Source organism: Copadichromis virginalis, linkage group LG4 (assembly GCF_057382275.1).
Source record: "Copadichromis virginalis isolate Kocher_CV1m ecotype Utaka linkage group LG4, C_Virginalis_male_GT1.1, whole genome shotgun sequence".
Lineage (NCBI taxonomy): Eukaryota > Metazoa > Chordata > Actinopteri > Cichliformes > Cichlidae > Copadichromis > Copadichromis virginalis.
In genome coordinates this window covers 45999-71260 of record NC_140621.1, presented here as the reverse complement: position 1 = coordinate 71260, position 25262 = coordinate 45999, and the positions used below count along the sequence as shown (strand labels likewise).

The window sequence follows — 25262 nt, the reverse complement described above, 5'->3', positions numbered from 1 at the left end:
GATGACACTATTTATTACCACAGTATTTGTAGGATGGTCAAATGATACACCGCCTAATCTAACACTCAGCATTTGCACAGACAAACAGAACTACTACAGCACTTATTCACAGCACTTCACTCATTCCACATTTGGTCATGTTACAGCCTCTCGGCACTCATTTTTGGGCAGTTTCTCCCGTTGTTCTATGCAGAACCTCGGTGCACAGCCATTTTCACATCTGTTCAGTTCAGATCAAGTTTGAACTCTGGCTGGGACACTCTCTTGTTATCTTGGTTTGTGTGCCTAGGATTGTTGTCCTGTTGGAAGATGGGATGGTATTGACCAGGTAATAAGCGGTACCTGGTTTCCTCCAGACATGACCGAAGGGTCAGGTCAAAGAGTTCCTTTTGGTCAACTCTAGCGGAGCTGGCAGTTTAAGGTAGAACGCTATGTTAGATTTCTCAGATGTTAAATATGTCATCAGCAAACAGGAAGATGGTCAGTGAACTGAGGAGAAGGGTTGTGCAGCATGGTGACCTCAGCTAGTTAAATCCAGTGGCTAGCATCCTAAGCCTCTGACAGCACTGCAGCTGTGTACTACATTCAGTGCTGATTACTGTAACATGACAAACAAGTGAAGTAATATGAATATTTTCACTGTATATACATCTCTACTACATCTAATACAGAGAGGATATTCTACTAACACAGACCTGAGTGCCACTGTTTTTAATCTCTGCAAGCAGATCGAACCCATGGCGAATAGTTACTGCTGGCTGTCCAGACAGAAGACCAACTCTCATCAGTGCCAAGCGGATCCTCGTCAGCCAGTCCTGGCACGTCTGACGGTTCGTGTAGAAGAAAGTCCGAATTCCCTGAGGAGTGGCGAAGAAGGCATGAGTGATCATTTATACAAGCGACTGATTATTAATCAATCGAATAGAATAGAATTCAACTTTATTGTCATTGCACATGCACAGGTACAGGGCAACGAAATGCAGTTTGCATCCATCCAGAAGTGCTTTAGTGATATAGATATATTACAATATATATTAGCAATAATATAGATATGCAAGTATATTACAGAAATGGGTCTATTATGGTATGTTATAATGTACACGGTATGAAGTATGTTGTGAATAAGATAAGATAAGATAAGATAGAACTTTATTAATCCCTCGGGTGGGTTCCTCTGGGAAATTCGATTTCCAAAAAAAGCACAGCAACGACAGAAGTTACAGTTACAATATGCTATAACTATAAGTATGTACAGGCTATGAACAGGATGAACAATGAATCGTCAATTGATCCAGGACACTAAATCCCAGACAGAAAATAGTTGTTTCAATTTTATTATGTGACATTATAGAGGAGGCTATATGTAAGGTTTAGCAGATTCAATCTTTGACTTAGCCAATCTGTCAGCAATGACAATCACTCCCTGGAGACAAAAGATTAAAAACGCCCTTCATACATTTTGTTTGCACTTATAAATTACTGATAAACTGTGACTCAGTATCTTTTTCCTTTATCACAAAACTCAAGGACACCTGTAGTAATGATAAAACTCTGAGGCTCTATCATCTCCTTTAGTGTCAAAATATTAAACTATTTCATTTTCAAGCCGTGCAGTTTGTCTGCGTACCTTTGGTGGAGCTGTCAGAGCATTAGCACAGCCCTCGTAGGCATTGTACATGAGCTTCTCCAGGTTCTCCAGGTACTGAAGCAGCAAAGTGAGGCGGAGCTGATTTAAGTGGTGACCATCACTGTCACTTCCACTGCCCGCCCAAGCTCCAACATCCTGCTCGGGGTTCAGACTCTGTGCAGCCAAGCTCCGGATCATACCTGCAACAAAGCAGAGAAAATGGTTTGTGTCTGAGAACTTTAGATGAACTGTCCCAGTTTTATTTCTTTACCAGACAGCATCTGTATGTATCTGAGAAACCTCTTCTGGAGGTTACAAAAAAGATCTTGAAAGTAAATGACAATTACTGTGAATGCAGTCACATGAACTCTTCACTTTACCTTCAATGGTCTGGAAGGTGTCCTGAGCTCGACCCAAAGGTGTTCGGAGTTTGGATAACACGGTGAACTGTGCAGCCTCCCACACTGCCCACTGCCATAGCAACACCTCTGTTTTCAGCAGTGCCCGTGTCACCACGTCTGGCTTGCTACCATCTGTACTTCCACGGCCATCCTGTTTCTCAAGGCGTTGGCAGCTGTAGTACAGGCGCTCCAGCCAGGAGTCCTTGCTGTAGATACAGGACATGACCACCTTTATTCATCACAAGTCCTATCCTCCATAAAACCAAGCGTGCATCACAGATCTCCCTTACATTACGCAGACCTGACGTGAATCTCTCACTATAGTTGACTCAAAATCGTCATGATACACACATCTGTGTAAACCCACAGCACGACTACCAAAGATCAAAAATGACCATGAGACTGTAAAACAAAAGACATTCTCAGAGTTCTGTGCAGCTGTCACTGTGCCATTACCCTCCACGGTGCAGGACGCCATATAGGATGAAGCTAATAAGGTCACTGAAGTCCTGGGGGTGGAAAGTGCTGCTCGGAGCATGGCTCATGTGGTGGCGAATGGCCAGAGAGATCTTCCTCATTTCAGGATGGCTGTGGTTACTGTGAACAAGCAATATACACGCATATGTTGAGAACATGCATCCGATCTCCTGATGGGTCACAACTGCGGTTCAAATCTAACACCAACTGTCCCCTAACTATGACAGTGCTGATGAAAGCAATGCCGTTTGTGAGTGTGCAGCTCTGAGAGTCATAGATGAATAGTACAGATTGGTTAAAACACGGAGCTCCCTTTCATACGTTTAATCAAAACTATTTAATTTATTTGAAAAATGGCAGTCAGGCAGGATGCAACAACCTGCACTCACATTAGCTGTGAGACAGCGTTAGCCGAGCAGCTGGTTAATGAATTGGGACCTGCCGGGTTGTAGTTAGACTCAACTCAAGTAATAACTCTGTATAAGTAGTAGTCTGTAGTTATTAACCAGGACCACTTATTGTTCAGACTCGGTACAACCTTAGCTAATCATTAGCCAGACCCACACTCTACTACAGGGGTGGCCAACCAGTCACAATATACACACATTCTGCTCAGCCAGATTTATTGTAAATGTCACACACCAATATGATAATGACTCCTACAGTACTAAAACCACAGGCCAGTCATTTTCAACAATTGTGCGCACTGTCTCACACACACAAACTCTCAGTTCAACCAAGTCCACAAACAAAAATATAATAATCTACAATAGCATTTACTTTTACAATGCATGTTGTTTAATGGGACTTCTGGCATTCCTTGCCTTGTATGTTGACCCAAACATTGACAGTATCTTAAGCGCAGCCCGTTTGACATTGGGGTATTTTTCCATTGGCATACTTTTCCAGAACTCAATGGTCCCTTCCCTTAAAGCAGGTTTCAATTGGTCCTCTTCACAAAGATCGATCATCTCCAACTCAGCCGCAGCTTTATCTGTGACTAGCGAGACTTTCAAACTCTCTGCATTCAATGGGTCGACGAGGAACGTAATCTGTGGCCTTTTCAATTGTAGATCATGGAACCGGGTCACAAAGCTTTCGTGCAAGTTTTCAATCAGCGTTGCATATCTGGCTCTTTGCTTACTCAGGGCAGCGCTGGTGACTTGCCCGCTTGGCTTTTAGCAGAGTGGGAAAATGCGTTAAATCTCCCTTTTGAATATGTGTCTTGAACAGCTTCAGTTTGTTGACAAACGCAAACACACTTTGCACCAGGTCAGGCAGCATTTTTAACTTACCCTGCAGGGTCAGGTTCAGTCTGTCCAAGTGACACAGCATGTCGACCAAAAAGGCCAGATCCATAATCCACTTGAGGTCCGAGAGCTCGGGATAGTCCTTGTCCTTCTTTTCCATAAACAGTTTCACGGCATCCAAAAGCTCAAAGAAGCGAGAGAGTACCCGGCCTTTTGACAGCCACCTCACAGTGCAGCGGCAGGTCACCTGGAAGCCCTTGGTCCAGCTCAGCGATGAGATTCTTGAATTGCCTGTGGTTAAGCGCATGTGTGCGGATATAGTTGACGATTTCCATCACAGGCTTCATGACGTTATCTAAATTCAATGATTTAGACACGAGTTGCTCCATGTGGATGATGCAGTGGAAATTCCAAAAGTCAGGAATAGTTCGGTCAGCTTTGCACAGCCCCACAAGCCCGTTCACAGATCCCATCATGGCTGGTGCTCCATCCGTGGCTATTGCAGTTAATTTCGTTATGGGCAGATTTGCTTTTTCAAATGCAGCCATCATGGTTTCTTTCACATCTGTGCCACGGGTTCTGTCTTTTAATGGCACAATATCCAGGAGTTCTTTGATCACACAATCGTTTGACACAGACTATGCAAATATTGCCCACTGAGGCTTGTCTTGTATATCACAACTCTCATCCAATGCGACACTAAAATACTCACATGCTTGAAGGTCAGAGTGCAACTGTGATTCAATAGCCGTGTTAATGTCCGATATTCTGTGTTCAACAGTGTGGCGGGACAGTTGGACGTCTGATACCACGCGTTTTAATTTGTCGTTTTCAGGAGACAAGATTTCAACAACGTCACTGAGGCATTTTTTAACGAACTCCCCTTCATTGTATGGCTTTTTAGCCCGTGCAATGTTCCAAGCCAGCTGATAGGATGCGAGCGTTATGGTCTCTGACCGCTTCGTAAATTTTTGGAAAAACTGTATGTGCTGACTTTTCAAAGTGGCCGACTCGTGCTTGCGAAGTTCAGTCCCTTTTGGGTCGATGGTTCTGGTCGATGTTAGCATGGAGTGAGCTGAAGTGGCGCTGAAGATTTGAAGCTTTGAAATGCGCTAATGACGTCTGACATATAAGGCAGAATGGCTTGCCATTGCGTTCAACAAAAAAATATAAACTCTCCCACTCTGTTAAAAACGTCCTGTGTTCATCTTCATATTTTCTTTTTGCTGTGCATTTTTTTCCTGCCATTTTAAGGGCAAACTTGCTCCTACTGGGAAACTTTGCGGTATTTTCATCTCACACACATGGCCATTTGATGAAAATACCGTATTGAACTCAAGCGAAGCGAACGTGCACATTTTAAAACAACACCACAAAAAAAAAAACCAAAACACAAACTTTGATATGAACGTAAGAGCCGCATGAAACCAGGCAAAGAGCCGCATGCGGCTCGAGAGCCGCGGGTTGGCCACCCCTGCTCTACTAGATACAGGAAAACGAGCCAAAGTAACAGCAGGTTTATTGACTGCCTTTCATTAAAGTGGAGCTCAGAGAGTTTAGGCTCTGTATAGCCAGGAGCCAACAGCTGCTGTAGCACCAAATGCTTCATAGCTGGCCCAAGTCTGAACTTGGTGTTTTGTAGTGGTCACAGAGACGGATATATTCTGCTGTATGGCGAATACCACAGCTTTCATCCCAAAGGCAAATTATTTAAAACATTTCATCCTACTGAGCATGAGCCGACGTCAAGAACAAGACTGTGGAGCTTGTTAGTCTATCAGATGCTGGGTGATGCCTCTATATCACACCAGAGCAATCAGGAAGACATCCACTGCTAATAACAGCACATCAACCATGTATATGTCAAATCACGTGAATGAATCAAGTGTGCAGTGGTACAGCTGTGCAGCAAGTCTTACCTCAGAGCCACATCAAGAGGGATTGTCCTGAGAAGTTTACCATAAGCTTGCCTCACCCTCATGGCCGAGTGGACCAACTGCACTCTGCACACATCTGTACACCTAAGACACCCCCAACCCACAACACACAGACACACACACAGAGGCTTTAATACAAGAGAACAAACATTAGGCATCATATGCTTCCATATACGTGCAGGTCAGAAGCAAGCCGTTCACCTCTGCAGCAGCTCAGTAGACAGTGATGAAGAAAGGACCTGTAAAGTGTGGCAGGTCTGGAGGCAGATACCCTGATCTTCATTCAGAGCTGTCCACAGAAAACGAGGACAGCATTAAACATCCTGCTCAGTGGTGAAGCCTGTGTAAAGCACAATTCTGGAGTTTACTCTCACCGTTAGCCAGAATCCCTCTGCAGAACTTGTTGAAAGAGGGCAGGGAAAAGAGGGGGCTGTAGGTGTCCGACTTCTTCATCAGCAGAGAGATCTCCTGAGCCCAGGTGAGAAGCAGTTTCCTAACATACCAACATAAGACTGTTATAATAGCTGTATCCAATATGTTCAATCTGGTTTACAGTCATCGTTAGACAGCTAATGAGTCATTTAGCTAAACAGTGAACATTTAGTGATAAAACACTGAGCTGTGTTTGGTTAAAAATGGGGAGAGAGAACCTGGCCTCGGGGTAAAGATGCTCCCGGGACAGCAGACCTCCAAGAAGACTAAGCAGTGTGCTGAAATGCTTCTTAGTTGCCGTGGTTACAGTACTGATGACAGCACCATCAAACAGAGAGGGAGAAGACGACGATAAGCTGGATGAGATGAAGTGATCGTGCCTGCGAACAGAGACAGAGGAGGTCATCTGATTAGAGAAGCAGCCATAAAACAGGAACATCGAGAGACACTAAGCGTTCCTTCAGTTTGGTCTGGGAGCCAAACCTTCACACAGCTCACAGTTCACTCAAATAATCTTCAGTGACAGAGACAAACTTGACTTTCTTCATTCAGCTAGTTTTACAACACCACCCATATAATATTAATCAGGTTTGGGTTTCCACTGTTACTGTTAGAATGTCCCATGACAACCACTTGGACATCTGCTGCGTGTCCTCCAATGTGGTAACATGTCAACGCTTTAACTTGAAGAGTGGCCGTATAACGACACAGGCCCACCACAGCTGAAGCCTAAACTGCCACAGTAGACGTCCACACCAAACCTGGGTCACAGCCAAGAAACCAGTTGGTCTGAACAGGTAGGACGCTGCACCTGAGGGCCATTCATCCATCCATTTTATTCCGCTTATGCAGGGGCCGGGTCGCGGGGGCAGCAGCCTAAGCAGAGAAGCCCAGACCTCCCTCTCCCCAGCCACCTCCTCCAGCTTATCCGGGAGAACACCAAGGTGTTCCCAGGCCAGCCAAGAGATATAATCTCTCCAGCGTGTCCTGGGTCTGCCCCGGGGCCTCCTCCCGGTGGGACATGCCTGGAACACCTCACCCAGGAGGCGCCCAGGGGGCATCCTTGTCAGATGCCCGAACCACCTCAGCTGGCTCCTTTCGATGTGCAGGAGCAGCGGCTCTACTCTGAGCCCCTCCCGAACTTCTCACCCTATCTCTAAGGGAGAGGCCAGCCACCCTTCGGAGGAAGCTCATTTCTGCCGCTTGTATCCGCGATCTCGTTCTTTCGGTCACTACCCACAGCTCGTGGCCATAGGTGAGGGTAGGGACGTAGATCGACCGGTAAATTGAGAGCTTCGCTTTTACACTCAGCTCCCTCTTCACCACGACGGACCGGTGCAGCAGCCTCATCACTGCAGCCGCAGCACCAATCCGTCTGTCGATCTCTGGCTCCCTCCTCCCATCACTCGTGTACAAGACCCTGAGATACTTGAACTCCTCCACTTGGGGCAGGAACTCATCCCCGACCTGGAGTGGGCACTCCACCCTTTTCCGGCTGAGGACCATGGCCTCAGATTTGGAGGTCTTGATTCTCATTCCCACCGCTTCACACTCAGCTGCAAACCGTTCCAGTGCGAGCTGGAGGCCCTCACCTGATGAAGCCAACAGAACCACAATATCTGCAAAAAGCAGAGATGAGATTCTGAGACCACCGAAGTGAAAGCCCTCCGCCACTTGGCTACACCTAGAAATTCTGTCCATGTCATGTCAACCAAGACAGCCTTACAACATCCAGAGCCTTCAGGAACTCGGGGCGGACCTCATCCACCCCAGGGGCTCTGCCACCAAGGAGTTGTTTAACTGCTTCAGTGACCTCGCCCCCAGAGATTGGCGGGTCATCCCCCTCATCCCCAGACTCTGCTTTTCCCACGGAAGATGTGCCAGTAGGATTGAGGCGATCCTCCTTCCACCGCCTGACGATTTCCTCAGTCGAAGTCAGCAGCACTCCACCCGCACTATACACAGTGCAGGTGGAACACTGCTTTCCCCTCCTGAGTCGCCTGAATCTCTTCGAGGCGGTCCGAAAGTCTTTTTCCATCGCTTCTCCGAACTCCTCCCACACAGCAAAAAACAAACAAACTGAGGGCCAGGCCACTTCATTGAGTTCATGTCTGGATAGTATTTACGTCCATGATGAAACTACACAGCAGCACTGGAAGCATCCAGAGATGCACAAGGAGACACTTGTACTAAGAAGGTGAGCAGAGTTCAAATCCAGCGAGGTTTCTAATTAGTTTGAAGAAGCAAAATAAAAGCAGAGTCAGAGGCGTTTGCAGATTTTTTCCTTTGGTTTCTTTTTCTGTGCGCCCTTCTCAGTAGGATACATACACTGGTAATAACGAAGCTTGGATTTTCTCAAATGGCATTCTTCTGTAGCAACAATTTTTTAGAACAGCCACATCGTTCAGACGATGCAGAGAGCTACGAAACGAAATGATCGTCCCTTTTCAGACAGACAAGTCAGTGGTTTCTGGGGGCATTTTACTCCTCCTCCAGAAGACTTAACACTAGAACAACCAAGGGGATATTCTAATGAACAGGTATATCTGTAACTGCTCGGGTGCCTCTGCACCATCCCTCTTGCCCAGGGAGAGTGCGGCACAGCAGGACGCACGACGGATGTAATCCGTGACAATTCTGACCGCGTTGAGGAGGGAAACAAAGAGCTGTCATCGTGGTCGTCAGCGGAGCAGCACACTGGGCCGACGCGGGCTCTCCTGCTCATCATCCGAAAAACCATGAATGTCCAAGCCGATGCCCAACACAGCATCATCTGTGACCGTTAGCGTTCCTGCCTGGTTCCAGCTCATCTTCAGCTAACCCATCAACATATTCCATGTGGTCAGCCCAGCTAAATGCAGGGGCATCAACCAGACACTCCTTGTGTTCGGACTAGGACAAAGCTGGGACCCCCGTCTTTCCAGGGTCGAGTACCGGAGCTGCAGACAAAACGCACAGGCTTCGGGCTCCGTCAGTGTTGTCCTAGTGTGGACAATCCCCAGGCAGATGGGCAGACATCGTAGCATTTGCTGTCGTGCAAAGAGAAACTGAACCTCTGAGGACAGGGTGGACAGTGCAGGCAGCACTAACTGCACGGTGGAGGCTAACACCAACACGGACAGTTAAGCCAACCTAACTAGGAGCAGCCCGACTCAGTGAGGTGTAAGAACTGAGGGTGACTGTGATGACGGGGGTATATGTGCAGGTGGGTCTTAAAGGCATGAACAAAGCTTCCTTCAGCCAGGACACGTGGGGGCGTGATATCTCACACTCGTGTGTTGTACTGAGTGAATCGACTGAAAGGGAGCTTCAGGATTCTTCAGGATAACGGCTCTAATTCAGCATTACTATGACGGTGAGCAGCAATCAGCAAAACAACTGCTTCTACTCATAATAACAGCAGTTACAGTTGGTGGTGGAAGATCTAGAAGGGAAGGATTTTGGTAAAAGGACTTGTAACGGTGGCATCTGTTACAGCACCTAGCCTGAGGAAAAGATGGCCTGTTCTTTCACAAGTGTGCACAAAGGCACACCGCATGTCTGCTTGGTTGATACACCTGTTGCAAGTGGACTGAAAACACCTGAATAAAAAGATTAAGAGGGGTGGCCCGTCCCTTTTGTAGTGCATGTCTGCATAACTGAGAATGCTGCAGTGGACAGCAGTGATTCTGTTCACAGTACATGTGGGTGTATTACCTGGTGCAGTGAGAGTACAGGGAGTAGAGTACGGTGTACTGGATAGCAGGGTAGTAGACAGCCAACTCAGAGTGGACCAGCATCAGATTGTGACTTAGAAGAGCAAAGACTGTCGGCGACAAGGCCCACATCTAGATAGAACACACAGAAAACCACTAATGAACCAAAAGAAGATGCGGACACAGACCATGGACTGAATCTTGTGGCGGTGCAAACATTGTCACATCGAAGTGCTGGGTCATATATTTGAAGAGGTGAAATCTTAAAAACGTGAAACAATTGCACGAGCGCCGCTGATTGGCTGAGGAAGAATAAAGTAGTCGTGGTAAACCAAGCCCCTCTGGGGTTGTTGGTGCTTCGATTCTGAAGTACAGTGTGTGTGTGGGGAGTGTGATTGTGTACTGTGTGCATTCCTGTGTGTCTCCATGTTGTGTGAGTGTGAGAGTATTTGTATGTATGTGTGCCTGAGGGTGGGAATGCATGCAGGCCAGGTGCTACACTCCACCTATCTTACAACATCTCAGGCTCCTCGTCCCTGCTGTGGTCCTCCTGGGGCTCTGGTGCTCTGGGGGGCCTCTGGGGCCCGGGTGTCCTCCATGCCTGCTTCGTGTCCTGGGGGCAGGGCTGTTATTTATGCATATATTGGTTGTTGCTGTGGTTTCACTGTTTCTTTCCGTCAGCAGGTATTGACGCAGATTCTCACCGTTGTTTCCTCCTCCCCATCTTTCTCTCTCCCCTTCTGTTTAACTTTTTGCCCACTTTCTCTTCTTTCTTCTTTTCCATCCGCGGTCTAGTCCGTTAGGATTTTGATAACTCAAAATAAAAACACTAATAAACTAAATAAATAAAATATGACTATCAAGTGGTCCATTATTGGATTTGCTATAATGGTCCACTGGGGAAAGTAAATCTTTTGGGCATTTTTTGGCCTTAAGAGAACAACTCTGACAGACAGGCAAAAGTACATTGTTGGCCTCCTATCTGCAGTACTGTGACATCATCCATCCATCCGCTTATCCTTTTCAGGGTGCGGGGGGCGCTGGAGCCTATCCCAGCTGTCATAGGGCGAGAGGCGGGGTACCCCCTGGACAGGTCGCCAGGCTGTCGCAGGGCCAACACACAGAGACAGACAACCATTCACACTCACATTCACACCTTTGGGCAATTTGGATTAATCAATTAACTTATCCCCACAAGCTGCATGTCTTTGGACGGTGGGAGGAAGCCGGAGTACCCGGAGGGAACCCACGCAAACACGGGGAGAACATGCAAACTCCACACAGAAAGACCCCGGCCTGATGGTGGAATTGAACTCAGGACCTTCTTGCTGTGCGGCAACAGTGCTAACCACCGTGCTGCCCTACTGTGACACACTGTGTTAACTTTGTGAGTGTGACAGAATGAAACTGTGAGGAATATCAGCATGGCTGTCATGCAGACACTGAGTGATGAACCCAGCAATGACGCATGTCCCAAAATGCGTTACAGGAACATATCTTTAGATGTATTAATGAGTGTAAAGTTAATATGAACCTTTTACCCCACCAGTCACATCAAAGGAAGTACTGCGACATTATTACAGTGCTACTGTGATGTTTAACAATAGACAACGGCTCACCCCAATCAGAGAATTCTTGGTGTTGCCAATGGTGGTAAAGGTGCTGAGGTTGAAGATGATGGTGAACTGGGCTTTTTCTGGCGGTAGGGTGAGGGGAGCAAAAGCAGGGTGCTGGATATTAGGGCAGAGGGTCCCTGGTTCCAGGGGACCCAAAGTCTCCATCAAGCTGTTGAGACCACACGCCATCTCGCCCAACACCATTTTATAAGCTGCCTCCAGTGTTGGGATGTTTTTCAGGCTCAGCAGCGCCTGGTACACACCGTGGACAGCTGACATGACCTGTGCAGGGAGCACATGGACAGGGATTACACTCATCAACACAGAAAATCTTCAAATTATTTTCACTCACCCAACCTACGAATGAGCCAAGAACACACTGAGTCTATATAACTGACCTTCATGCATGTTCCTGCTCTGATATATATGCAACATGTTTTTCTTGGTAGAATCTTAGCTTGTTTCTAAGGTGAAGGCCTTTTGCATTAGCGAGCCACTTGGGTTCAGTACGTTGCCCGAGGATATTTGGTATGCAGACTGGAGCGGCCTTGGATTGAGCCGCCGGTGTATTAGATGTGTAAAATATATGCCAAGCCCATTAAGGTGGTACAGGAACACTGAGTGAAGCCAAACCTCTTTCTCTTGATGAAAGCGAAGCTTCAGCAGCTGGGAGTCTGGTGCCAACAGCTTCTCTACAAAGGACACGGGCAGCTTGGTGTTGACCTGGTCTACAATCTGAAAGGCAACATTAAAAAATTCCTCACACAACGTCAAAGTCAGGCTTGCTAATTGTTTAGACCGTCACAGAATTTTCCACAAGTTGTAGCAGTCCCAGATTTAACTTTAATCAAAGGTTTATCAGAATTGGACAATTTACAGCACTCGACAGCCAGACTGGTAACTGCCACAGAGGGGAGGGGGCACGGTAGGGACTAAGAATGTGTGGGGGTGGAGACAGGGGGCTGTTACAGGAAATCACAATGTTTAGTGCAGAAAAGGACAAAAACTGGTATCTGCAACACAGACTGTAAGAAAGCTGCCATCAGCTCAATTATAATCATAACAGGTCAAACTACAGCATCAGTGTAGACTTTGTCAGTCAGGCTGTGAGCATACAAATGAACACATCTTATTCTATGAGTACATATAAAACCCGTTAGGTGACTGTACCAGAGTGAGGAGATTGAGCACTGCCAGGTTGTAGTCTGGGCCACAGGCCTGGCAGCAGTCTAGCTGGTCTAGACCGTAGGCAAGGACAGCATCCATCAGCTGCCCACAGGGCTCTACACTGGCCAGCAGCACACCCACACACTCATTCCCTGCAGTGAGAACGGCCTCAGAGAACTGCACCTGCTTTGCCACAGTCACACAGGCCAGAACCCGGTTAAGAACCTTTGGAAAGATCAGGAAACAGAACAGTGACTAAAGTGATGAAGCCCAGACTGCGAACTTCACAGATTGTAATAATAAAACGTATTAGAGACCACAGAAACGTTTTGTAACCGATTTGAAGTGTAAAGAAATATTTGGCTTATCCTGTATACGCTGACTGCCTTGCTACAAATCTGCATCTTTCTTTTAACGATCAAATTCACACGTGAGAAAAGTTCAATGTGCAGAAAAAAAAGAATGAGCCTAAATGTCCACGAGGCTCAGTTACTCCGAGTTATGTAAAAAGAAGGTGCACTAAATTCTGATGTTCTGCTTGTTGTGGCTAAAATCAATATCTGTGTCCAACCTGTCATTATCCAACTACCACAGCACGTTGTGTGCACACTTCAGAGGAACGTCTTATTGACCAGCTGCTCCTCAGGCTTTCTTAGAACAAACTAAATACTACTGGAAAATAAGGCACTGTGGTCAATATAGCGTGTATTTAAGTACTTCATCAAAGGAAACCTGGAAGATGTGCTCCTTTTACCAACAGCACAATGTTCTCAATGCATTTTAACAGTAAGTTATTTCCAAACTGCGATCCACATTTGTCAGTGAGTGCTCTCCAGATCTCCTGTTTGGTTGTCAGAGGTGCAGCTCTTACGTCTGTCACGTAGACTTCAGTAATAGGAGGTCCTCTGAACGGGCTGAATCGCTCTCCGATGCTGCGGACCACTGTGCTGAAAACTCTCAGCAGGGCTGCCAACTTGGGCAACGACACTGAGGGAGGGGGGATATCTTCATCGAGCACCTCTCCTGAGACCACGTGGCTCAGATCCTAAAGAGAGCAAAGAGTCAGCCAAGCACGAGACAAACATAGCCATTAGCTCTATGGGGCATCATTTAATTTTTATTATCTGGTAAGAGAATCCAATTTAATACCATCAAGGATCTTTGAGGGTTTCCAGTCTGAGCATAAACTGGACCCAAACACACTGGTTCCAGTTTGTTGCACATTTAAATAAAGCCTACTGAACAGTATAAGGTGCAGTGAAGTCTAGAGACTTAAATTTAGCTGATCTACAGCAGACCGCCCGTCAGGTCAGCACCGCAGCGAGTCCTTTCCCCGGGGTCTGAGCTTCAACATGGCTCGTTCACCACAGAGGTTTGGGCTTTTTCCAACAGTACTTGTGCTCACTCTTTACCATACTTGCCAGTGCTGAGCACGGCTGAAGACCTAACATACATCATTCAAGTACAAGTGGTCAGACCGAACTCCCAGGGAGGGATCTAACAAAGCAAACCAGTTCTGGAAGCAGCTCACAGGTGACACAGAGACCACCTGGGACACGGGCCGGGTTAAACTCAGTACTGCAGGTACCTGGCTGCTTCTCGTCACTGCACCTTCTAAATAAGTATAACTGGCTGAGAGGCTCGGTGACGTCACCTCGGCATATGCTTCCATATCCTCCAAGAACTGTCCCAGCAATGTGGTGGAGAAGGTCAGGTCGGCCACCCAAAACTGCTCCAGGCTCTGTAACCAGCCTAAGCACAGACAGGGAGAGCAGAGCTGCAGGTAAACGAGCTGAACTGGATTTGTGTTTACACATCAACCCACCCATCCAAACACATGACCCACCGCTCCTTCAAAACGTGCCGGGAGAATCACTGAGAACTTTCCAAGCCCAAAGAATATACAGCATGTACATCTTTAACAGTTTTATTCATAAAAAATGAATAAAAAGAACAAACTGTAGAGTTTAATGCTACTCTGGGCCATGAAGGACAGACCGTGTAAACTCATGAGGGCTGGAGAGACAGGGCGTGTGGCTGCTGCATTTTGCACAAGTCTAAGGCTGCGTTCACACTGCAGGCGAAAGCGCATCAAATCCGACTTTTCTGACCCTCTGCGACCATCTATCCCATCATGGTGACAGTGTGAACGGCACAAATCCGATATTTTCAAATCCGACCTGGGTCACTTTCGTATGTGGTGCTGAATCCGATACATATCCGATGTTTCAGAAAGCGACTGCTGTTTGATGGTCATGTCGCATTAAATCCGTCTTTTACGTCACCGACACAAGACAGACGCCAATTATCAGCACCGGAGAAGACATCGCGAACGCTTCCTGTCCGTCCAGTGAAACTGCTGGGAAGACAGCGTTGGAGAAACGTGAACATTTTATTTGTACTGTATAATCTGCAGATTCTGACAGAAACCTGCAGCTATCCTTTGAAGCAGCGCTCCTCTAAAACAGCAATAATGATAGTTATAAAGTTAGTTTGTAAATAACAAAATAACTTTATAACTTAAAGCAAAATTAGGAAACGTAAAGTCCGAAGTCCTTATATTAAGGCCATCAGTCAAACAATACTGTTGCTCTGGGTCTAAACAGAGCGCGTTGTGTGTGACGTCTTCTTTTGCACATGCGGCCGCTTTGAGCGTTCACACTAGAGCGCGTTTGCTGTCGCATTTTATTTGTAGTGTGAACGAGCAGACGAAAAAATCGGATTTGATCAAATAATCGGAGTTGAGCATCAAGACCTGCAGAGTGAACGTAGCCGTAGTGTTTTCCCACTGATGTGTATTAAAACACTATTATAATAATCCAAGTCTAAATGTCACTCGTGATATTCCTCCAGCGGCAGCAGCAGGACTGGGGGACCTTGTTTTATCTCACAGGTGTGCCAATAACAAATCTCTTTTATTCAAATATATTTTTATAAGTTTCTTAACATCCATTTGTAAGGTTGGAGAGCTTTGCTGAATGCTTTGATGTTACTGCTGATGGAGCCGTGAGTCAGCAGCAGAACAGGTCTGCACTCATCGAGTGCTTTGAATAATTCAATTATAAAGACAGTCTCTACAACTTCTGATCATTTAACGCAGCACCATAGCATGCTGCTGTGTTAAACACTGTAAATGTGTTTCACCCACATTTGCAACTAAAAGCAGAGCTGCAATGCAAACATGTTTAGGAGCAGCTTCTGAACAACATCAAGCCCCCACAGCTGAGTTCAGTAAAAGACACAGCAGCGCTGTTTCTGTGATCACCACTGAAACCTTCACTTGGAAAACCTGACATGAAGACAATTAACCTCGAGCCTTCCATGAAGACAGAGTAAAGGTACATTTCTCATAAATTAGTTCAGATTGTGTATACATCTTATTTTATTTGACATAATTCATTAAAAGAGAGAAAAGAAAACGTTTTCCTGGAAGTAGCAGAAAAAAAATCTAAATCTGAATATAATGATCCTTCTGTGTTAACAGTCATTTTTGTTATGTGCACATAGAACTTAATGTTATGTTATTTATCCGTAACTATTGTTGCGATTCATTACAGTCTGTTTAAACTGTACTGTTTGCTGCACTGCGGCTGCTGAGAAACAGTACTTGGTCTCAGGCTGGGTAAATACGAAATGACAATGAACTCCTGAGTACTAACGATGCACTCACTTTGCAAATGAAAACACACAGCTCTCCTCTGCATAAGCTCAGGATTAGTATCAGTGACACTGGCCCTGTATGTACAGTATCACACAGCACTGGGAGTAGCTTTCCTTCTTAATGTGTCCATGAACGCAAACATTAAGGCTGTCATTTCTGGTCTCTGAATGTTTGCCTTCTTCTTTTAATCCAGGGTACTGGCCAAGTAGCACGCTTGGTCCGTACATTTAAACAGCTGCAATAGAATCTAAACTAGAGGTACAAAGGGGGTAGAAACCACTGCTCGGTGTTTCAGGGTGTGAGGCAGGAGGAATCCCAGTGGTGGCAGGGAAATGTGTGGACATGTTGCTCCCGTTTTCTCATGAACCTTTTCAATGCTCGTCCTTCCCACTGGGTTATAAATAAGCCTGCTGATGTCAAACAGCTGCAGAAGTACTGCCCGCTAACATGCGCTTACTGACCTGAGACTTGCTGGGTGAGTGCCTGCTTCTGTGTGTGGTCAATGTGCCAACCCACCAGGATGTCCACAGTGTCCTGTGAGACAGCAGAAGACATCAGGACAGTGGCTGGAAAGATCAGAGATGCTGTGATCTGAACACAGTGCACCTGTTGGTCTCAGCCATGGAACAATACTCACCCTGAAGTTGGTGCTGAAGACATGTGGGTAGCAGTGTGCCACCTGAAGAATACATTTGACACTTTGACAAAGCAGCTCTGGAGTGTCCACGTTTTCAAGGATGGACTGCAGATTGCTCATCACCATCTGAAACACACAGCAGGCCCCATCTACAGTACATCTCTGCAGGGCTTTGCTATACACGTCTATGTGATGTGAAAGTATGATATGGCAACTGGTTAAAAATTGACCAAAATATGATAAACATCCCTGATAGAACGTGTGTTTACTGTGCAACAACACTGCACGGCTCTTTGAAGATTGTTACTGTAGCTACTGTCAAACTAAACTGCAGCTCTTAATTCAAACTGACTGAAAGCAATACCCACTGCCACGGCACTGGCTAACAGCAACCAACCTTATGCATGGTGTGAATTTCAGTGCAGGTGCTGTGAATAGTTTAACAGATTACTATCAATAAGCCTGAACAACACTCTCTCTGCAAGACTTGCACTCCCTCTGCTGTTCCAGCACTAGTGTACACAGGCATGTAACATACACCTACATCTTACATCATCATCATCAGTAGTATAAATGCAGGCTAACTGGCCCTGGGTATCTGTAGCCTGAAGCTGTAACAGTGAATAGCTGCATGGTGCTGATGCAGAGACAGGTCAAAATGAACCGGACAGATAGAGTTGTACTCGTGAAAAGCATCAGGCCGTGTCTTTACCTGCATAATGTGAGAAAAGGCCTTCCTCTCCCCAGCAGCCTCCAAAGCGCGCTGTGCTGCCACCAGGTACAACAGCTTCACCTCATCACGACTGCTTGAATTGAACTTGACAAAGAGCCACTTGAAGATGCGCTCTGCCTCATAGCTGAGTACGGTGCACAGGATACCAAGGCAGGCTGCAGCATCCTGACGCAGCTCCCACAGCATCTTACTGCTAAAAACATCAACACAGGAAAAAAAACAACTTTAGAGCGGCCTGACTATTATTTCGATCGGCTTGGATGGACAGCGTCGGTGCACAGCCATGACTCTTCAACCCTGATCGCTCAGACTCGCCACGCAGGAAGCTCTAGGAAGAGTCCTGGTGGTTCCAAACTTGTTCCACATATGGATGATGGAGGCCACTGTGCTCCTTAGGACCTTCAGTGATGCAGAGACGTCCTCAGATCTATACACTCCTACCTCAGAGGTCTACAGAGCACTCCCTGGACTTCATGGCTGGGTTTGTGCCCCGACACTGTCAAATATGCGACCTTATATAGACAAGTGTGCACTTTTCCACATCATGTTCAATCAACTGAATTCACCTCAGATGAACTCCAACAGAGTTGAAGAATGATGTGACAGATGATCAGTGGAAACAAGAAACACCTGAGCTACATTTTGAGGGTCATGGCAACAAAATAACAACCTCAAATATAACCTTCGTCATTATGGACCATTTCATTGAATATAGAGGTGAAAACTGAATGTAATTCATTTTGGAAAAAGGTTGTAACCTGACAAATATTTGAAACAAACTTCTGTAATAATTTCTATTAAACAGTAGAAAAAAGAACAAGCACCAGCAGCTGACTTTAGATTGAATGCGCAGAGAGCACAGCCGGAGTCCTAATGATTAATGCAAACTTTGGTGGGGACCGGTTAGCACAGTACGGTTCGCTGCTCCGTGTCCGATTTTTCCATGTTAGGAATAAATAGTAGGATTTAAGATGGCAGCAATGCATCTGCAAGGATGCCAGCTGCCGTTAAACACCAAAGAAGAAGAAGAAGCAGCAGCAGCAGCAGTCCCCGGTACCACAGCTGTGTCCAAATTCGGGGGCCGCATCCTTTGGAGACCGCATTTGTAAGCCGATTAAGTCACAGCGTGGCCCACCATATCCCAGAATTCATAGCGCGGCCCAGCTAATTCCAGTTCCCAACAATGGCGGCAGCTACTTAGTTTTAATATTACTCTTATTATTCTTTCTGGGTCGCAAAATGAACATTTAACATATTTTCAGAATGTAGCTGTGTAAACTTCTAATATCTGCTCAGTTTATCAAGACAACACATATTTTCAAAAGTGCGCCGACGTTTTCAGAGCCATCTGTTACCCACTAGCTCGATAGCTGACCGGGAGGTCAAGGGTCACTAGAGCCGGTGAAAACAGGGGATTCCCGGCACATCATTTTCAAACCCCCCGGAGTTCTTTCCCTACTCAGGTTAAACATGATATATGAGTCACTCAGATAACTTAAAAATGTTCTTGTTTGGCTTTGTTCAGTGTTTTATTTGTTCCTGAGTAAATCGGTTTGGCTGAGATTAAAGTTACAGTTTGCACACAGCTGATTAAACGGTTAACATTGAAAGTTTAATAAACTCTCATCTTGTCTTTATTGTTAGTTAGCACAGACCTTAAACACTTCCAGCTGTAAGCTAATGATAGTTATAGAAGAGCAGATGCTGCTGGTGCAACAAGCTGTACGTTTTACGGAAAAATGGATGATGATCCGATTAGTCGCTTGTGGCAGCGCTACTGAGCAACAGTCTGAGTTTATGTGAATATTTTAATCTCCTTTCTATTTCTACAGCCCTGAGTTATTGAAACTTCCTGTACTGCCAATGAACCCACGCACCCAGCATCCTCTTACCTCTCATTTAAAATGTCATTCAGAGTGCTAAGGATGGTGTCCAATTGTTTGACCAGAGTCTGTGGAGACAAGACAGAAGTCATTAGGATTACACAGTCTCACTAGTTACTCACTGTTTATCGAACTACAGTCCCCTTTATGTATCAGTCACATCTAGCTAGCTCAGGCTCATATTATAGCAGCCTTCACATCAAAATATGTCTAAACAATCATGTTGCTAGGCAACTCAGTGCATGCCAGTAGTTGTTTTACGTTAAAACTAAAGCCCCCTGCAGCGCTGCAGGTAAAAGCAGTCATAATGTTTTTGTCCTTTGTTCTCACACACCTCAACATTCAGTATTTAATGAAAAAGCCCATTTTAGGAAAAGCCAGGAAAACTGAGACGATAGGGTTTTATCTTAACACAGTTACAGGCCCGAGGGTCAAAGTATTCATAAATACATGAGTACTAGAGCCTACGAAGGACCTTTAGGTAAATCAACAGTCCAAGCAGTCATAAGGTAGCTGGTCAGTTGGGGTGGCTGTAGCTCAGGCGGTAGAGCAGGTTACTGCTGATCTACTGATCGGAAGGTTGGTGGTTCAATTCCTGGCTTCCCCTAGTCTGCATGCCAAATATTCTTTGGCAAGATACTAACCCCAAACTGCTCTCTGATGCATCCATCGGAGTGTGAATGTGTGTGACTGTTAGCTAGAAAACACTTAGAAAAATGTGCTTTTGCGAATGGGTGAATGCACAAGTTGTATAAAGCGCTTTGAGTGCTCAGAAGAGTAGAAAAGCGCTCTATAAGAACCAGTCCATTTACCCTCACAGTGTGTGCTGGGAGAAGTAAATATGTAAACACATCGTATAATGTATTCCAATACAGTTTGCTGCACCCTGTGAGTGTGACTATAGTGACGTTGCTGGCTATCACGGATTGAAACACCAGGAAAGTAATCTGACTGACCCCTCTGCTCTCGCCATGGCTGATGAATTCCTTCAGCTGTTTGATTGTAGCCAGCCTCCGGTCACGATCATCTTCCCTGGAGACTCGGCGCAGGAGGTTGGCCAGTCGAGACTCCTCTGAGTGAGCCATTCCTCTGTCTGCAACGACATCCCGACACTCCGAGTGAACACACATGATCCCGCTGCAGCTACACCAGTATATTAGAAAAAACTAAACTACAACCACAGCTGGAGTTCCTCAGCATCATTTCAGAAGTATATAGATGTAACTACTGCAGAAAACATGTTGGGAACATGCTCTTTAGACACAAGCTGTTAATTAGCTAGTCAGAGCCTAGTGTTCCCATGGAAACTGGGTAGGAACTGCAAGGAAACCTAAATTTAAGTCTTAATACCATTTCTCCACTTGTGTTAGAGTGGAAACTTCAGTTAACCAAACCTGGCATTACCTTTTTCCAACTGTCAGTGAATGACTCAGGCAAACCCGATCTGAACACAACGCGAGCTTATTTTTATAAGCCAACTCCTTTGAACCTGCGTTGAACGTGTGCTTCTGCATGCATTTGCTGCACCACTTACCCTGCGATTTCCTCATGTCCTTTGAAGCTAGAGCACGGTTTCCATGCTTAAAAGGAATCAAATCCGTTGTCAAGTCATCTGGCCTCAGCTCTTGCCCCAGCGACTTCCAATCAAACGTAGTATCACAGACACCTTGACCAGCTTCATATCCACCTAAGAGACATTTCATAGAAAGGCCAAGTACGCATAAGCTGCACTATTCAAATACAATGTGTGTTTGTCCATGTAAACAGCCTGTTTTACAACTTGGTTTAACCAACAAGTCAAAGAGGAGCTGACCTGCAGAAGGCTCACGACAGAAGATAAATCATTCTTTTCAACATTTCACTTTAATTAGAAATCTGCATCTTTGCTTCTTCGTTTGTCTTTAGACGGGTCAGTGACTAGAAATGAAAATCTGCAGTTAACATGAATGATGGGAGTTTAACTTGAAATTTTGACCCTGAAACTGGAAAATGTTGAAAGTGGCGCAAAAAGCTTCCTTTTTGGGTTATTTTCAGCCAAAGTCTAAGTAAGAAGTAAGAGTTTCAGCTTAACCACAGGCCTCACCCTCTTCCTGATGGGTATCTGCAGCAGCATAGACATTACTGGGCACTGCTGGCTGTTCAGGGCAACTGGAGGCCAACACGTCGTACAGTGGTCCTGAACCAAACTCTCTAGACTTCACCTCGTCCTGGCTGGATGACACACTGTTAACTCTACGGATAAAACAAACACAGACAAAAGAAAAAGACCACCAATGTCACAGCTGACTCTTGATCTAACTCTGAACTCATCCCATTACTACCAGTTTAATACTAATGAATGTCACAGTTCAACTGGAAAGTTTCAGTGCGTGACTAATGAAACTTTCAACTGTAATGACACCACAGGTTGGAGCGTATGAGCTACAGGTGTACTTCAGTGATTCAAGCAAGTGCCACTGCTCAGCAGTTCTTTTTGTCTGGGAGTCGATCATTGCTAAAGCATGACCTACAGAAACATGTCACCATCTGTAAGCAGGGGTACAGCTTTTACACTGTGTGCTCCTTCTCTCTGCCCAATCACAGGTGGTGAGTGTTCTGTACAGGTAAACATCAAACTAGTCTCCAGATGAGTCGGTGTAAAGTAAAGATAAACCACGAGGGACTGCATGAAAAGCATTTGGTGCATATTCCAACTTATTGGGCAACTTTAAGGGTAAACAGTCTATTGCATTTTTAATACAGCAGAGGGAACAACTGCATTAATCACATGGTATAATACTTACATCACATCATGGCATACTGTTAATCAGAAAGAATACAAACAAAAATAATCAACACAAACTTCATCATTTCGCTATTGCATCCTCTCACAAAACATGAAGTGTTGCTTCGACATTACTGGTTGACTCTAAGCTTTGAAGCTTGCAGTATTAGTGCCAGCTTAAACGCCATCGTTTAATCATTAACAGCAACATTTAAATCTCACTTAGCCAACTAACCAGAAAAAGTCACTAAGGATGGCAAATGAAGCAAGACACCAAACAAAATAAAAACACACTAAAGCAGGAAGTAAAAATAAACTATTTAGCTGGCAATTCTGTGCATGAGGTGCAATGCTGCTCAGTAACAAGGCCTACATGGTAACTGCACTGGTTCTTATATTACAGTGTTTTACTCTACTGGAGCACTCGAGGTGCTTTATACAGCATGCCTCATTCACACACAGATACTCCGATGAATGCATCAGAGAGCAACTTGTGGTTAGTATGTTGCACGAGGATTAATTTGGCATGCAACCTGGAGTAACTGGGATGAAACCACCAACCACCCAGTTAGGCGATGACCTGGTCTACCTGAACTACAGCCACGCCAGAAATGAAAGGCTAACATTAGATTAGTTTAATGCCCAAGAAAGAACTGATGAACAGACTGTCATTTTTGTTGTCATACTACTTTAATCGTTTAGAAATTCTTTGCAAACAGATGCAAATCAGGCCTACCCCCACCCCTACTAAAACAGGAGCAATAACCTGCTGCTGAGCCCAGTCTGCAGTCTTCATTTAGCGTGTGACTACAACAACAGGCACCTGACGCTGTTCACACGTCTCACACACACCCAAAATACCCTGGGTCGACACGGGAGTATGGAAACATGGATCCCGTCTCTTACAGAAAGCTGCAGTGAGCCGCATTTCAAAACTAAGCGAGGCCTTCGGGCAGCTGCCACGCTCACAGCCAGCAATGACATCTCCTCTTTTACTCATTGCCCAGTTAGTTATTATAACGCCAACAGGTTAAAAAACCAACACCATCGTACACCTCTCTGTGAAGAAGCTGTAAAAAACGTATCCGGAAGTTATCTGAGGAGTTGATAACATTGCTTTGGGTAGTCTTTCCCATTAGCTAACCATATGTAGCCAGCGCGAAGACCCACAGCTCACAAACACTTTGAGCTACCATGTGTTTCATTTTAAATATCGCTCATCAGTAAAATACATAAAAGATCAGTATTATTTTTTCAACTGGCGTGCTTTTGTACCAAAGCCTCACAGTTGATTAGCCATTAGCGTTAGCTTGTTAGCAGCGACAGTCCACGACACAGGCTCGTCACAAGCAAGCCCTACGTTTACCGTGGGTGAGTCTATACTGCGTAAACAAGATGGTTTTCAAGACAGTGCAGTTACGGTCTGTTAGTATTAAGCGTTTAAGCACAAACAAACAGTGCTTCCCTTCCATGTGGCCCCAGCTGAACACAACAGCGAGCCGTAGGCCCACAGAGCACCAACCTGGACTGCCAGTCGTTCCAGTGTGGCCGCAGTTTGTGGGCGCCGCTGAGCCGAGACCCTGTGGCTTTACGGCTCATTACCTTTTAGAGCGCTGCATGACCTACTGTCAGCGGTAACTTATCTCTCCGCAACGTTACTTTTCTCTATTATGCTTTATCAAACCTCACAAATAGGTTAGCAACTTCTTGTTACAGCTAGCTTACGGCACTCCTTCTTCTTTATGTTTTTTTGGCAGTTGTCAAACCAAAGAACGTGCATTACCGCCACCTATCCGGATTCTAAGACAATTACCCAAAATTCTTAGGACCAAATTCATTTGCCTGAATAAATGACAATATTACATTATTGGATACGTTTGCAGAAAGTCTCGTACACTTGAATCTGTGTCTACGCCACATGTTTATTCTTTGGCTATTTGGCGTATTATTTAAACTGTGATCAAAGCTGAGCGATGATATAAGTGACACATCTCTCCTGTTTCTTCTGTATCCATAATCCTAAGCAAAGGAATTTACTACTACTAATAATATCTTTATTGTCAAAAAAATCTGATGCAAAACTGATGCAACCCTATGACTGCAAACATCTTTAAAGGCCTTAAATATGTCTGTAAAAATACAACAGCAAATAAATAAATAAATAGAGTAGGTCTATAACTATGCATAAAAGTCTCGAAAAAGTAACCTTAAAAATGTCTGACAAAAATTTGTACTTCTGTGTGCTTGCTGGTGGTACTTTGTAACCATAAACCCTTCTACAAGCCCTGAGTCATAACCTATGCCCTAATACAGTGGTTCTTAACCTTGTTGGAGGTACTGAACCCCACCAGCTTCATATGCGCATTCACTGAACCCCTCTTTAGTGAAAAATAAAATGTGATTTTTTTTACTGGTGCACAAAATGAGCCATGCACGTCATGGCGGAGGCTCTGCCGAACCCCTGAGACTGAGTCACTGAACCCCTAGGGTTCGATCGAACCCAGGTTAAGAACCACTGCCCTAATGTGACAAGGACTGCCATAGAAATGTAACAACAAAAATTGTTGGGTTGCCACAGCCTGTGATTGGCTTGTTCCATTTCTCTTATGCATTTCTAGCTATTTTTTTAAAATTACATTTTATTCATTATTATTCAAATCAAATCAAAATTCACATGTTTACTTTGATAGGGCTAAAACCAATAATAAAGTTACAGACCGTGCTTATATCAAGCATGTGTATACTTACTGCACTTGATGCATTTTAACCATATATAATATATATTACAGAATATGCAGAAACGCCTGCATACGTGTAAAGAAATGGCTTTGATTTTGCCACCCCATTTGATTTCCATGCCACCAGAAGAAAGTTTCTCTAGATCCGTCTTACAGTACAAAGCACCTTAAGGTGATTGTTGTTGTAATTTTGTGATATATAAATAAAATTTAATTGAAAAAAATGGATTTTGTTTGTAAATAT

The 25262-nt window shown here is 45.1% G+C and overlaps 1 protein-coding gene across 4 annotated transcripts in view; it reads right to left on the bottom strand.

The window, feature by feature from the left end:
• Positions 1–24034, bottom strand: part of smg1 (SMG1 nonsense mediated mRNA decay associated PI3K related kinase) — a 57861-nt gene extending 33827 nt beyond the window's left edge. For all 4 annotated transcript variants that reach the window (XM_085452986.1, XM_085452988.1, XM_085452987.1 and 1 more), the window contains exons 1-22: positions 23803–24034; positions 21600–21748; positions 21051–21203; positions 20473–20609; positions 19526–19584; positions 17613–17826; positions 16901–17026; positions 16725–16797; positions 14257–14354; positions 13474–13647; positions 12606–12827; positions 12069–12170; positions 11439–11717; positions 9821–9951; positions 6343–6504; positions 6067–6185; positions 5894–5981; positions 5675–5776; positions 2485–2625; positions 2008–2234; positions 1628–1827; positions 696–857 (exon numbers count right to left, since the gene is read on the bottom strand). In XM_085452986.1, coding sequence (XP_085309112.1) covers positions 696–857; positions 1628–1827; positions 2008–2234; positions 2485–2625; positions 5675–5776; positions 5894–5981; positions 6067–6185; positions 6343–6504; positions 9821–9951; positions 11439–11717; positions 12069–12170; positions 12606–12827; positions 13474–13647; positions 14257–14354; positions 16725–16797; positions 16901–17026; positions 17613–17826; positions 19526–19584; positions 20473–20609; positions 21051–21203; positions 21600–21748; positions 23803–23879 — 3195 coding nt within the window. In that variant the 5' untranslated portion in view covers positions 23880–24034. The remainder of the gene's footprint in view (positions 1–695; positions 858–1627; positions 1828–2007; positions 2235–2484; positions 2626–5674; positions 5777–5893; positions 5982–6066; positions 6186–6342; positions 6505–9820; positions 9952–11438; positions 11718–12068; positions 12171–12605; positions 12828–13473; positions 13648–14256; positions 14355–16724; positions 16798–16900; positions 17027–17612; positions 17827–19525; positions 19585–20472; positions 20610–21050; positions 21204–21599; positions 21749–23802) is intronic.
• Between the last annotated feature and the right edge of the window lie 1228 nt (positions 24035–25262).